Genomic DNA, 14,202 nt, shown 5'->3' on the forward strand with positions numbered 1-14,202 from the left:
GTTGTGCTGATTATTTTTTTTCACAAAGATATATTGTCTTTGTTTGATTGCTGAGATACTTCCAGTCTGTATAGAAGATAGCTAAAAAAATTAATTGGAAACACTGTGATATAACTATTGATATATTTAAATAATATTGATATAACTACTTCATTAAAAGATACAAGCTTATGGAAGACAGGTCCTGTTTTGCGACTAAAATCTATTTTTTAAAAAAATAATAATAATTAAGAAATCACCCCAAACCAAACAACCACCTCCCTCCTCCTCAAATAAAATGAAAACAAAACCACAAACCAAATAAACAAACAAATAAAACAAGAACAAACAAAAAACAAATCAAAACAAAAAAAAAACCCTACAGGAAACCACAACATTTCTGATGGTAGAAAATCAGACAACTTCCTCCCAAAATAGAATTGCAGTTAGATGATGAATGTAAAATACCCTGCCTGAGGCACAGTATAGATGTGTGTAGCCCAAGACTCTCTTTCTAATAAAAACAAGAAGCCTCTGCTACCCAGAGTAAAGTCAGAGATATGAGATGTCCCTTTTGCAAGTGTGATCTCTCAGTTTTCAGTGGTCTGTGAAGAACGGTTTCCAGAGGCACAGTTCATTTAATAGATCATTATCCTTAGTATATTTTTCTTTCATTTCTTTCATTAATTCTTCAGGAAAATCCTATCAGAAAGTGAAACTAAGGCAAACAGTGGAATTAATTTTTTAAGGTTGACATTTGAGAGCTTTCTGAGTGCCATGTGATAGCAGAGGGCTGGACTGGGCAATCAAAGACTCCTGTGTCTGCATGATCTCTGACATGAGACTATCCCACTTCCAGCATCATTCCACCGCTGATGTTTGGAAGAAAATTGAATCTTTCCCTTGAAAAAAATATCCAACAGATAGACATAAATATCCTCAGAAGAGAAAACATTTCTGCCTGAATCGTGTGGCAATACATCTTTGTTAATAAATGTTGCCCCTTTTAAATTTTATTTTAATTACAAAGTTACTTTTAGGATTATCCCAAATTGGTATAGGTCAGCCCAGTAATTACTTCCTTTGGTGTGTCATCTATATAGCAACATTTAATCTAAGAGAAGTTTATTCTTTTGATTTAATTATAAATTTTAACTGAGAGAGAAATAAATATTTTCTTGTTTAGAAAAGAAAGCAAATGCATTGCATTTTCAGTTATGGATCTCACTAATGTTTTGCTGTCATACTTCCTCCAGAGAAATTCTAGATTTGCACCAGACAGAGTACCTGTCTTCTTTGCCATTTTCTCCTTTCCAATGAACCCATTTGACATCCATTTGGAGCTTTATTTTTTGGATTTTGTAAAGCTGCTCCAACACAAAGAAAAATCATCAGCAGTTTAAAAGAACAATTAACTAAAATCACTTTATGTTTGCATATCACATAACAAGTTATTACATTCAGCTATTGCAAAAAGAAAAAAAAAAGCCTGTCCCAGCACTCACATTACAATCACATGAATCAGTTTGAGTCCCAGTGTTATGTTTCTATTTGAGGATTTTAATTGGAATATTGAAGCATGTAAGCTCATTTGTCTTAGCTGCTCACTGCTCCATGCTGGGGTCATTCATGATCAATGTAGGTTTCCCAATCAAATACAAATTTACAGATTGATTTGGTTGATGTTGAACACTTGCCTAGGTTTCATAACACACTTACTGTGTGCTTTCCCCTTATATATTTAAATGAATATTTTATTGGTAAATAACATATAGACTATCAAATTTTTGTTTTTTCTTGATTCAGTAGTTGGTGGAAAAGGAATCCTTTCCTGTTTTCTGCTCTTTTTTTAACACAAAAGAAAACCCCAAACATATCTGTTGGCACCTGAAGAGTTAGGATTTTTTGAGAGATTGCAGTGTGCCTGTTCTGTAGTTTGGAAATAAAGTTGTGACAGGCATGTTTGGAAAGAGTCAGTGTAGGGCCTTTTTGATTAAAAAAAAATAAATAAAGCCACAAAAATTAGTTAGAAACATTTTTGTGAGAGTTGCATACAAGTTGAATCAAAAAATGTTGCTCTTGCTAATAATTGCGTGCAGAATTATTTTCTGAATTAGTGAATGAAATGGTGTCTTATTTTCAAATAAGAGGTCCTTATCATTATTGTCTTTAAAACTGGGGATCCACAGAAGATCCACTGGGGTCTGTGAACTGCTTTTGAGGGCTGTAATAAGGTTAACTGTGAGTCACTTAATGGCTGAAATTTATTTGGCTTTCATATTTAGGCAGCCTACAAACTGAAAGAGATTGTAAACAGGGGTTTTGTCAAGGCAGTTTCATTTCTAAAATAATTATGATATTCATCATCAACATTATAGATATATCACATAATTCATTTTAGATCCTGATAAAAGTTTAGAATGGTAAAATCATTGCTCTCCTGAACTCAGTTTTCCCATGGATTCCATGATGGGACCTCAATTTCACTAATGGGAGAGAAAAATTAATGATGTAATAATTAACTGTGAACATTTACTGACAGTTACTTTAAAGCACCAATATTGATAAATCTATTGAAGAAAACAACTGACATTATTTCTCCAAGTAAAAAATATGAACCAGCCACAAAATGCAATGTCTCAGGAACACAGGTTTATATGCTTTGCAGGTCCTTACATTGCTTGGTAATTTTTTGTTGTGCTCATATGTCTGTAAGCAGGAACCTTGCTAGAACTTAAAGAAACAACTGGTTTTAGTTGGTAGTTTAGTAATAAAACATGAAGTGCTGCATTTTTTTGCAAAGAAATTTATTTGTATGTTTTAAATAATATGTAATTATCATATGCCATTAAATACTTCATTTCTGGTGGATATTAATAAAAACAATGCACTCACAAATGAAAAAATACTGGAGTGGTATACACATATTTTTTAAAATTTTAAAAACCCTACATTTCATCAGTGAGGGAGCAAACTGAGGTGAAATACTGAAAAGAATCTACCAATAATAAATCTCTGTTTCTCAGACTGTGTAATGAGCCCTATATTTATAGACTGATGATTAAGACTGTTGCATTTGACACACAAACACAGAATGTAAGTTCCTTGCTTCTGAATTTTACAAAACATCCTCTGTTAAGTTATAGTGTTTGATCTTTTAATGCGGAATGAATTTCTTGAAATTGTAGAGCTAAATCTCTAATAAGTCAAAGTTAATTTTAAATGTGCCAGTTAATCACTTTATCTGGCATACTTTTTTGCTACAAATTATTTAAAATATGAAACCTTTTACTTTCTGTAATTAAAAGCTTGCTGAATTTTTAACTTGCATATGAAATAGACTGTAATTAAAATAATTTATTGACTTATAGCAACTCATCTTGATTCTAAGACAAAGTTGAAGTCCAGTATGTCTTCTTTAGGCTGCAAAGTGAAATCTAGGCAGAATTTACAAGCCTAAATTCAAAAGGCAGTTCAGAGTGTCGTTCTCAATGACTATGCAATACTTAAATGTGTATAGGCAAAATTGTGCTCTAAGACTTTTGTGACTGCCAGCTTATAACCGAAGTTCTCTCTCTCCAGTGGCTTTTTCTGCATTAGAGCCAGAAGGGACTCTCTCTGAAGGATTTACTTTAGCACACTAATCTGACTGCACAAAGCACAGTAGACAGAGTCCCCCACCCAGCATGTGTGAACTTGGTCTCTTCCTTAACCTGAAAGAACTGTGGTGGGTTTACCCTGGCTGAGCACCAAGTGCCCACCAAGCTGCTCTGTCTCTCCTCCCTGCAACAGGACAGTGGGAAAAACAAGACAGAAAACATTCACGGGTCAAGATACAGGCAGTTTACTAAAGCAAAAGTGAAGGTTGTGCATGTGCAAGCAGCAAAGGAAAACAAAAAGAAAACAAAAAGTTTTTATTCTCTACTTCTGCTCAGCAAACAGTGTCTGGCCACTTCCTGAGAAGCAGGGCTTCATCATATGTGGAGGTTGTTCTGGAAGGCAAACTATGTAAATAATTAATGTCCCCCCTTCCCCATCCTTTTTCTTTTAGATGTGCAGGTCTCATATGGTATGGAATATCCCTTTGGTCATTTTGGGTAGGCTAGCCTAGTTGTGTCCCCTCCCAAAATGTTGGCCATGCCCAGGCTACTGGTCAGGTGGGAATGTTGGAGAGACAGCGCTGAGGCTGTGCCAGCGCTGCTCAGCAGCAGCCAAAACACTGCAGTGCTATCAGCTCTTTTCTAGCTCCCAATGCAAAGAGGAAAATTATTTTCATCTCAGCTAGGACTGACACAGAGAAGCTGAATCCATATCTTCTAATTTTCTAATATGCTCTAACTTCTAGAGAATGATGAAAGTCCTCCCATACATCTTGTGATGGAACTGAGTCGTTGGTGTTCTGTCACCAACCAAAATCCCTGATGCCAGTAAGAGAGAATTTGATTTTACAGCCTGAGAGTTTGGGCTGTAAAGTGGAAAGAATGAATCCTCTAAGCTCCTCCCTGGGCTGCTCATTACAGATTTATTTTGTCCATCTTGCCATATTTTGCAGTGGAAAATATGGATCTGGTTTAATTCCTTCAATCCATTGCTGTTTCGAGTTAATAGCTGTGGTAACTCCACAGAAAAGTTCTTCTTTTGTGTGTGACTTTGACACTTCAGCTTTTCTTGTTTGCTCATAAAGAACTCTGGATACTAAACACAGTATGGTGTTTCCACCCCATAGCAGAGCTGTTAAATGCCAATGTTTTGTGGGTCTAACCCAAATGCTGTGTTTACCATGTCTGACTGACCATTGACTCTCAGTACGAAAATTCTCATCTACAGTTCTTGTTGCTGATACAGGTGGTGGAAGTTGTTTGTTTAGTGTCCATTAAAAAGATCCGTGGTCTTAAAGTAATTAATTCCTACACACATCATTCACCCTTCACAAAATACCTGCTCAGGATATGGAATAATAATGAAGAAACATAGCTTACTGTTTTATGTTGTGTTTCATGTAAAATTATTCAGCCAACCTTTTGTATAATGAATATGTATAATAGATATTTAGCTTGTCTCAAGTCTAATCATAAATGGAAAAGAGGAAAGATATCATGTTATTCAAATAGATCTAATTAAATTAATTGGTTCATTTAGAGCTCTGCCTCTTCTTATGCATTTTCCCCCATTTCATTTTGACTGCAGTTTCATCTCATGTCCTTCATCCAGGCTGTTTTCCAGTTTATTTACCAGATCAGTTTCACAGTGAATAAATGTTTGAGATATTTTTCTATCCTTGTTTTAGAAAATGAGATAAAATATGTACAATTATTTGTGAACTGGACCAACTTTTTTTCCACTATGCACTGGAAAATGAGCTCTAACTGATAACCTAATATTAATTTACAGCTTGCATAAGCAGGGCCAATATAATAAAGCTTCTTCAATGCCTATAAGCTATAAACAGGATTTTGCCATGCCCAGGCAAAGTGTACTTCTCACCTGCATCTATGTGCCTTTATGTTCCTTGGAATGGCACTAGCATTGTCTCTTTTCAAACACTCTGTCCATCTCTGTCTGAAAATTCTTCCAGACCTCATTAGTTATGCTATGAAACTTTTGTCACCAGAGCACATCCAATTACACAGTTTCAAAATATCTATTTTTTTATAACTATATTTATCCTCCAGTGTTCAGGCATGTCTTTGATTAATTATCTCTGACACTCTTTCATGTGAAACTCTTGCAATGACAGTCTAATAAAGCTTAGATTTTGTGTGTCCCAGCACCTCTCTGAGAAACTTGCCTAGTGCAGATCCATGAAATGTCTAAAATTTAGGGACAAATAAGGTGTCCAAATTGAGAAGACTGTATTCCAATCTATGTGTGTTCTAAAATGGATTATGCTCATAATTTAAACCCACAAAAAACTACGGAAAATGGCCAGGACTGGGTAAGCCGTGGTGACTCACAAACTACCAACTGTTCTATAGGATAAAGCCACCTGACCTGTCTTTCTTGATAAGTTGTTTCAAAGTGCAAATTTTTGTCTTCTAATCTTCTATAAACCACTGAAAAAAAAGGTAGTATGTTTCATCTGATGTCCCTCTAGCAATAGATGTCAAACATTTCATTTTTTTCTGAGTTGCTGAGATGCCCTGTTGCATTTTGTATAAATATAAAAGCAAAGACGTTTTTGCTTTTATAGTGATATGCAATTGAGATACACTTTAATTAAGTCTTTCAAACATTTTCATTTTTTCTTATTTTTTTAGAAAAAAATCATAACTTTAAACTGTTTTTATTATACCTGTTTTTTTAAGACATATTATATGTTAATGCATTTCTCTTTGAAGTATCAACCGACCAGAAATTAAGCAAATTCCCTGTACATATTTAGGCAGATCCATGTAAGGACTCATTCCTTCTCTGACACCACGTGCATGTGAAAGGTCTGAATTGCACAGGACACATTTGAAATAGCAGTGTAAACTCTGTACCCAGCCACTTGCTGTTCCATGAGGGAAGAGCAGGAGCCACAGGAATAGCCCACAGGCAGTTCTTCTGCCCCAGGAACGCCATTATCTATCAGTGACAAGAATGCCCTTTGTGTCACTCAGCTTTCCTTGCAACTGGAACTAATCATGTGTGGGGTGTCTCATGAGCACTGTGTGTAATTTCCTTTTTCAGAACTAACATGCAGTCATCCCTCATTATGACAAGTAGAAATGCAGCCTTAGTGTGAGGCCATTGTGTGAGGTGAAATGTGGACATTTTCATCATGCCATAGGCGCCTCTTACAGGTGCTCCTGTGCGGTTCTTAAGAAAGAAGGTAACAGGATAAGGGTTGTGGGCTATTAGATGTTATGATGGGCTTGTTTCATATTTTCTAGTTAAGCCTCTCCTGCTACTGAATGCTCCCAAGCCAATAGATCTCAATCCTTGCTCTAGGAACTGCTGTACTGCATAGGTGTCAAGTAAGTCTTAAAGGATGGTGAGATGGACTTCATTGCTTCATGGACTTGTGCTGCCATGAGGGCTTCAAACTGACTTGAACAAAATAAATAATCACTGCAACAGAAGAGTTAATGGAAGGGAACAGTTTCTTCTAAGTGGATTATGAATCTAGTACAGAACTGTGACTACTTGAATGAATTTATTAAGTAGATTCAGGCCAACTGAAAGTGCAGTTAAAGTTGTTAATGTATACTCGGGAGGAAGACAGGGACTGGCCCCTGGTGCTGAGGATAACACCTGTCTCTGACAAGTAGCTTTACTGATTCTAACATGCAACAAAGGTTATGTTTTCTTGGTTATGGCTATTTGGGTATTTACATTTAGAGGAAAAACCTTGCTACTCCTGCAGCAGCTGTAGGCAGTCTGTTGGTGTGTTTTAGAGAATTGTGTTTGTGTAATCTTTGATGACGCAGGAGTTTTTTTTTTCTGTTTGTTTCATTTTTGGCAGTTGCTTCATACAACTTCAGACATTGTGACTTCAGACTCTGTCACTTCAGCCATGAGACTGCAATAAGGCAATTCTGAATCACTAATATTCTTTATTTTCAATGTAAAGAGTTTAAAACCTTTTTGGAGGACAAGTTTGCTTCAAATTATTTACAGGCTTACTTGATCTGTTTTCTTTATCCAATTTTATTATTATTGTTACTGTTGTTATTATTATTTTTTTCTCACAGGTTATTCATCAGCTTAGACTTTCCGAAAATGAGAGTGTGGCTCTACAAGAGCTTCTAGATTGGAGGAGAAAGCTGTGTGAAGAGAGAGAAGACTGGCAGCAAATATTGCACAATACTGAGCAAAGAATCTCAGCCCCACCTCCACCCCCTTGTAAGAAGCCGACGCTGCTGAAGAAGGTAGAAGATACCTCCTGCAACAGACTCTCTTCAGGCATATGGGATACCACCATATGATTCAGACATGTGTTTGCAGACTCTTAGGAATGGAACCACCTAATGACTTCAATCTGCACAATCAGCAAGTTTCCTTCCCTTCACAAAATGTGCAGGGATTTTTTACAGGCACTAATTCAATAGCACAGGATGGAGGAGTTGTTTAGATCTGTCGTGTGTGTGTGTGTGTACATGTGTGTGTTTGTTCTTTTCATATATACACATGTATACATATATGTGTGCACCAGCAAGTATATATATATGTATGCATGTGTGTATATATATATGGAGACAAACTGCACTATATGTACTTAGTTTAAAAGTATAAAACAGTCACTTAGAGTTCTCCCATGGACAATGAAGAAAATATGTTAAGCAAATGATGATGGGAGAAGTGACTGACAGACATTTTGGAGAGATCAGGAGAGTCTGTGTGCACACTGTACAGCTGTTTTATACAGTACAAAAATATGTTTCTTGTTCCCTAATGAATGGATTTATTATCTTACATGTATACATATATATATATTTCTTTGTAGATGTCTGTGTTCCATGGAGATTATTTACATGTTTATTTCTGGTGTTTTATAACTTCATGCAATTGGTGCTGTCGTTCTTTCTTCAAAATACAGGTAATAAATTCAGTACTTGCATTTTTCTTTTATAGATCATCTTTAACAACATACCAAACAGTTTCAACACTGTGTTATTTTTTTCAGAACTGGCAATATCCTTTCTAAAATCCAATCCTGAAATTCTTGCAAAGCTCCTATGTGCAGGAGTGATTTGGTGCTGTTCACAGTCATGAATTAGAGGCCATTACTTCTTTTTGATGGACCTGCATTTCTGAGTGTGTGAACTGTGAATTTGAAATTACATCTCAAATCTTATTTCATTCTGGGTTATGTAAAATAATGAGGCATTCATTTAGATTATAAGTGTGGTTTGAAATTCATAACTGATTATGCATAAGGTCAGGTGTCAGTGGAAAGATACATAATGGTAATGAGGTATGAAAATAGGTCTGTGATTTAGTGTTACAGGCCAGAAGGCTTTGCAGAGATGGATATATCAAAGTATTATGTCCTTATTATGGTAGCACAGTGATGCATTTATACCTCAAATTTCATGTAATGAAATGGGTTCAGAAATTGCAGCATTCTAGTTAGTGTAGATGAGTTCTGAGCAGTAATGTTAATCTATGAAAAACATGCTGCTGGGAACTTGTTAGTTATTGCCCAGCAGTCTTTGAAATGCTGCTTTGCCACTAAAAGGTGTAATTTATATATATATTTAAAGGTACTTTTCTGGGGTTACTTATTTTAAGTTCTCGGAGTATGTAGAGCCAGTGTGGGACCCTTCTCTTGGTTGTTTGTCCTATTCCTATTGAGATGCAGGGAAAAGTGTTGCCAGTTTTGTAAGTGGATATAAAACAAATGTTTTAAAATATGAGCTAGGTTTAAAATGGTGTGCTCACACTTGGTTGGAAGTTATTGGAAAAGGAAAAAATCCATAGACGTGTAGGTTTTTCCATCATGTTTGACAGATATTTCAATCAGGCTGAATAGCAAAAAGCAACCAAATGCTTGTTTGATTGTTTATACAGGGAAGCAGCAAAACTCAAATTGTTCCCATAAGTATCATCAAGCTGTAGGCAGAACTAAGCAGCTTCTCTTGCTGGAGATTAAAAGAGACATTTTGAGTGAACAAGGAAGGGGAGGCACCAAGTTAGCTCGGAATTATACCTTGTTACCATTGTTAGCTTTGCAGAAGTCCTCTGTGTAAGATTATCCATTTCTATTTCATGGAGAATGAGGAACTCTAGATTCCAAATCTTACCTTTGACTGATGTAAACGGCCACAGGCAATGACTTTATCCAGGAGGGGCAGGCAACCCCTGTGAGTGAGGTTATGCAGAAAATAACTCTCACCTGCTAGACAATTATGTCAGAATGAGGCTGTGCCTGGAAGAACTGAGGTTTCTGGTTTTTGCTCAGATAACCAGGGACACACGGACATCCCTCTGCGAGTGCAAGAAGTGACAGCTCCAGAACTGGATGCAGAAAAGCTAATTAACCTGACCTTGCAGCTATTTTGCTTCCAGGATGCAGGTTGTTATCCCTACATGGCACAGCATCTCTATCCACAGTCAGAACAACATCTACCCAGGCAGCCTAGCAGTGCTGAGCACCCCAGTGCACTGAGACGTGCAGACATGCCCTGAGGCTTATCGCTCCCCAAATGGGCCTGGCAAGCAGCCCTGCCATAAACTCTATCATATTGCTAACCCTAATGCTCTCTAGCTGGCTCAGCCACTGGTAGCAATCAATCCACAGCAGCCTAGAAGTTTAAGACAAGCTGTAAAAACTGACTGAGAAGCCAGTTTAGATCATGCCAAAATCCCTGCTGCTGCAGTGAGCTTGCTCCCAGTGACTGAGCTGTTTGTAAGGTGAGCTTGTGTATCTCCAGATGACACTGTTGTCATTGCTGCACTTGGAATGAGGGAGTACCCAGAGGGGAGAAAAGACATTTGTCAAATGGAGTTTAAAATGGGAAACAGTATAAATATACATTATCCTACTTGCAGTCCTTACTAAAAGTTGTGTTAGAACTGTGAGCAGCCTCCGGAACTCAACTGCAGGAGTTCAAATGAGGTCTTAAGGAACTTTTTTGCTACTTGTTCAAAGTCCACATTGTGCCCTATTACAGAAGTATGGACAAGCATGGAAAAAAAGGTGTGTAGATTTTCTAGCAGTTTCCGCAACACAGTTACATGGGAGAAGCCATACATCCCTAATTCTGGCAGTCTGATTCTACAGACAATAAGCAAAGCAGATTATGATCCCTTGTGCAGAAGGCCTTCATGCTATTTTTTGCAAACTTGGGTAAGATGTATATTTTCTGGGGCTGTTCTTTAAAACATGTCACCACAGTGCAATATGACAAACTTAGAAGATTTTTTTATTATTTGTTTCATTTTTTTTTTAATTCCTGATTACATAATGGCTAACTTTTTACTTGGAAAGATTTTTCATGATATTTCATTAAAGTACAGTACTATAGAAATAAAGTACTTGCTCTAAAACATGTTTTAAATATTTCTCTAATGGCAGTAAGACACTCTAGAGTGTGACTTATGAAGTCATAATTCACACCCAGTGTGTTCATTGGTCTCTTGGCCTTTGGCCTTGAGCCTAACAATGCAGTTGGTAGGGAATTATGATACCATAATTCACACCCCACTGTGTCTTATTGCTTAAATAACCATACCCCCAGAGGTGTCTTAAAACTACCATTAAAGTTTATATTGTGTATCAAAATGTGTTTACAGGGCTGGGAAAATATACTATTGACATTTTGAAAGGTTGAGAAGTAGTTTTAGCAGAACTGTACAGTGCTTGTAAATTAACCTCCCCAGTGGAGTATGCACCAGCCAATTACAGTATTTCTTGAGTATATGAAGTCCTGTCTTGCGCATTAAAAATAGCTTAGAAATAAAAAAGCCTTATGAATTTAATATTCTGAAGGGGAAGATTAAACTCTCTAGGCATGCTAATGCCCTTAATATCCAGTGAAAAAATCTAAAATATATTTATATTTGCAATAAAGCAATTTCAGGATGCTGGGATTATCATCAGATAATCACTCCTCCACATTGTGCCTTATTGCTTAATTTTTAATACGTGAAAAAACCAAAATGCCTAACAAATCAATCTGTCCTTCAGCATAAGGTAAGAGGAATCAGATATATTTTACACTTTAAAAAGTCATTGGTCTTAAAGCCAAGGAAATTATGAAACCATACTAAGCCACAATAAAAGAAAAACAACATCTATTGGCAGGAGAAATTTTTAAAGCTTGTATACCTTACTTGTTACTCCTGAAATAGCACTTGGTGTTTTTTTAGTTGCTGTAGTTACATTCCTGTTGCAGTTTTTAAGCAAAACTTTGTTTTTAAAAACTGATTTAGATGTTCAAAGAAATACATGCACCGATATTTTTCAAAAGGTCTGTGTACAGCATGAAGTGATAAGCCTTTTAAAAATTTGTATTGTTTACAAAACAATAGTATGATTGTTGAATAAGTGAATTGCATTTACTTTTTTTTTTTCTTGCCAGTGATCCTTTTTTATTCTAACAGGTTTAATTACTTTCCTTAATAACTTTATTATACTGCAGATCCTTTGTGTGTGGGACAAAGAACTTCATTAACTTGCTAAGAAAACATAATAGATTGTAGCATAGTTCTAAAGTGATAGTAATAGCCATATTAGTTGTAGCTTTTAATTCTGCTGTATAGTATTAGCACCCCTAGTAATCCTGTTATTCTTATCTCTATAAAGCCTGCTAATATCTGAAATGCTCGGAGGAACTTTAAGTAAGTTTTGCCATTCGTTTGTTAAATAATAAATGTAACTAAACTCTGTACAAATCAATTTTCCAGAATGGTGTTAAACATTTCATGGCTTTGTGTTTTAAATATATAATTTTTAAAAAGAAAACACCACCTGAGCATAACTATTTGACAATAGCTGAACAAAATAGAAGAAAATGCTTTTCTTCCAGTTCTGCTGTTCTCTGTATACTCAGGACTTTCCTTTTGAGAAGAAATAAATAAATCCCAGTGCTGGCTTGTACTGTGGCTGTGAGAATTAGATCATTAGCAAAGACTGTCTGTTCTCCTTACTGTGGTTTGGCCCTGTCACCAACCCATGAATGTATGCTGGATCTGGTCAAATCATGCATATTGCTGTGAAGTGTCATAGGCAAAAGTTCTATCAAGACATGATTTGACTTTTTGAGGACTTTTGATTTATTACACTAAACAAAACAACCTCCTCTTAAATTAGTTAGACATATTTATTTCAGCCTTAATTAGCTCGGTTTGGTTCTCATCTATGTGAAAATTAAGTCCCCTCTTAGCACTTTCCTATTTCCTTTCCTGTCAACTTAGCCTAATTTTTAATCAGACTTTTATGATAAAAACGAAAATATTAAATTAAATTAAATTAAATTACAGCATAACCTTTATGATTCTATTTTGAAAAAAATCCTTTAAAATACTGAAATAGAATATTCTATTTCAGTATTTCAACATGTTTTTCACCTTTTCTAGCTGAAATTATGTATTGGACGCAGTCTGAATTTACACATAATTTCAACTCTTCACAAGCATACATTTTCATAAATCCACTCTTCTCTGAAAAAAACACACTAATGGATATTTGTTGTGAAATGCAGGAGAATTGCTGATGTCTTTTGAAGTATCAACAGGGAAAATTTGACAAGCATGGGTATATTGCTGTCATAGCAATGTTCATGTGATAGTTATTAGCTAATGCTTGTGCCCTCACTGTGTTTTATTTGGGCTCTAGCCCCTTCTCAGTCTACCTGGATATGTAGTCACCTGTCTCCTGATACACATTAGAGAACAGAAGGAAAAGTGCTGAATCTGTCATATACTCTCAGAGAAAGGGGAGAAATGTGTTGCAGACTCTTTCTAATTAAAGCTTAATATAAATTACTTACGTGTTTCCAAAAATGAGTATTGGAATGCAACTTTCTCACTGTTCAAGTGTTACCAAACTACTAGGCTAGAAAGTTGTGGCAATGAAATAGCCAGAGCTATTAAATTAATTTTTATGCAGATATAGCTCCTCTGTCTCACAGTGTAGTACAGCTTGATGGCCAGAAAACTAGGGGACTGTGTATCCTTTTGGAAAGGCAACTCCATGTGGTTTGTTTGAATTAAAACCATCTCTAGCTGATTTTAGTGCAGACACTGCCTAAAAGAGTGGTCAGAGCCTTACAAATCAGATAGTCAGGCAAGAAGCTCCCTAATTTGATAGGACTAAGATAGGAAAACATTCTTCAGTGAATGGGTAAGTTTGGGTAAATGCTTTGGAATTTTCCAGATACCATGACCTTCCTCATGGTTCTGACCAGTAGCCTGAATATAGATTTGGTCTCAATTCTTGCCTAATGAATCTCGTCGCAATCAGTCAAAGCAGTTAAAAATACCTTGAATAGAAATTACTTCTCTAGTCATCTAAATTTGTACTTTAGTAACGTGATTACTGAAAGTATTTGTTCACATCTAGCTTTTACTAACATAGCTGCCATGTCTGTAATATGAATTTAGCAGGATTTTTAGAAGAGGGAAAAGGTAAAACAAAGACAATATGGAAATTAGTGCATTTGAAACATATCTTCTATATTCATGCTGAGACTGGGGCTCCTTGAGCTTTAGCAGTATCATAAGTAGCATGGTAGATGCTATGTCATCTAAGATCAAGAAAATGTCCCAAAAGTAGCTCTCAAAGTTTAAAGACTT

The 14,202-nt window shown here is 36.0% G+C and overlaps 1 protein-coding gene across 4 annotated transcripts in view; it reads left to right on the top strand.

Annotated features, from left to right (window-relative positions):
* The window catches only part of MYO16 (myosin XVI), a 362,051-nt gene extending 349,546 nt beyond the window's left edge, over positions 1–12,505 (top strand). For all 4 annotated transcript variants that reach the window (XM_039714365.1, XM_039714364.1, XM_039714366.1 and 1 more), the window contains one exon: positions 7,656–12,505. In XM_039714365.1, the coding sequence (XP_039570299.1) occupies positions 7,656–7,889 (234 nt within the window). In that variant the 3' untranslated portion in view covers positions 7,890–12,505. The remainder of the gene's footprint in view (positions 1–7,655) is intronic.
* The last annotated feature ends 1,697 nt before the right edge of the window (positions 12,506–14,202 follow it).

Source organism: Passer montanus, unplaced genomic scaffold, assembly GCF_014805655.1.
Source record: "Passer montanus isolate IOZ18808 unplaced genomic scaffold, ASM1480565v1 scaffold3, whole genome shotgun sequence".
NCBI classification, from domain to species: Eukaryota; Metazoa; Chordata; class Aves; order Passeriformes; family Passeridae; genus Passer; species Passer montanus.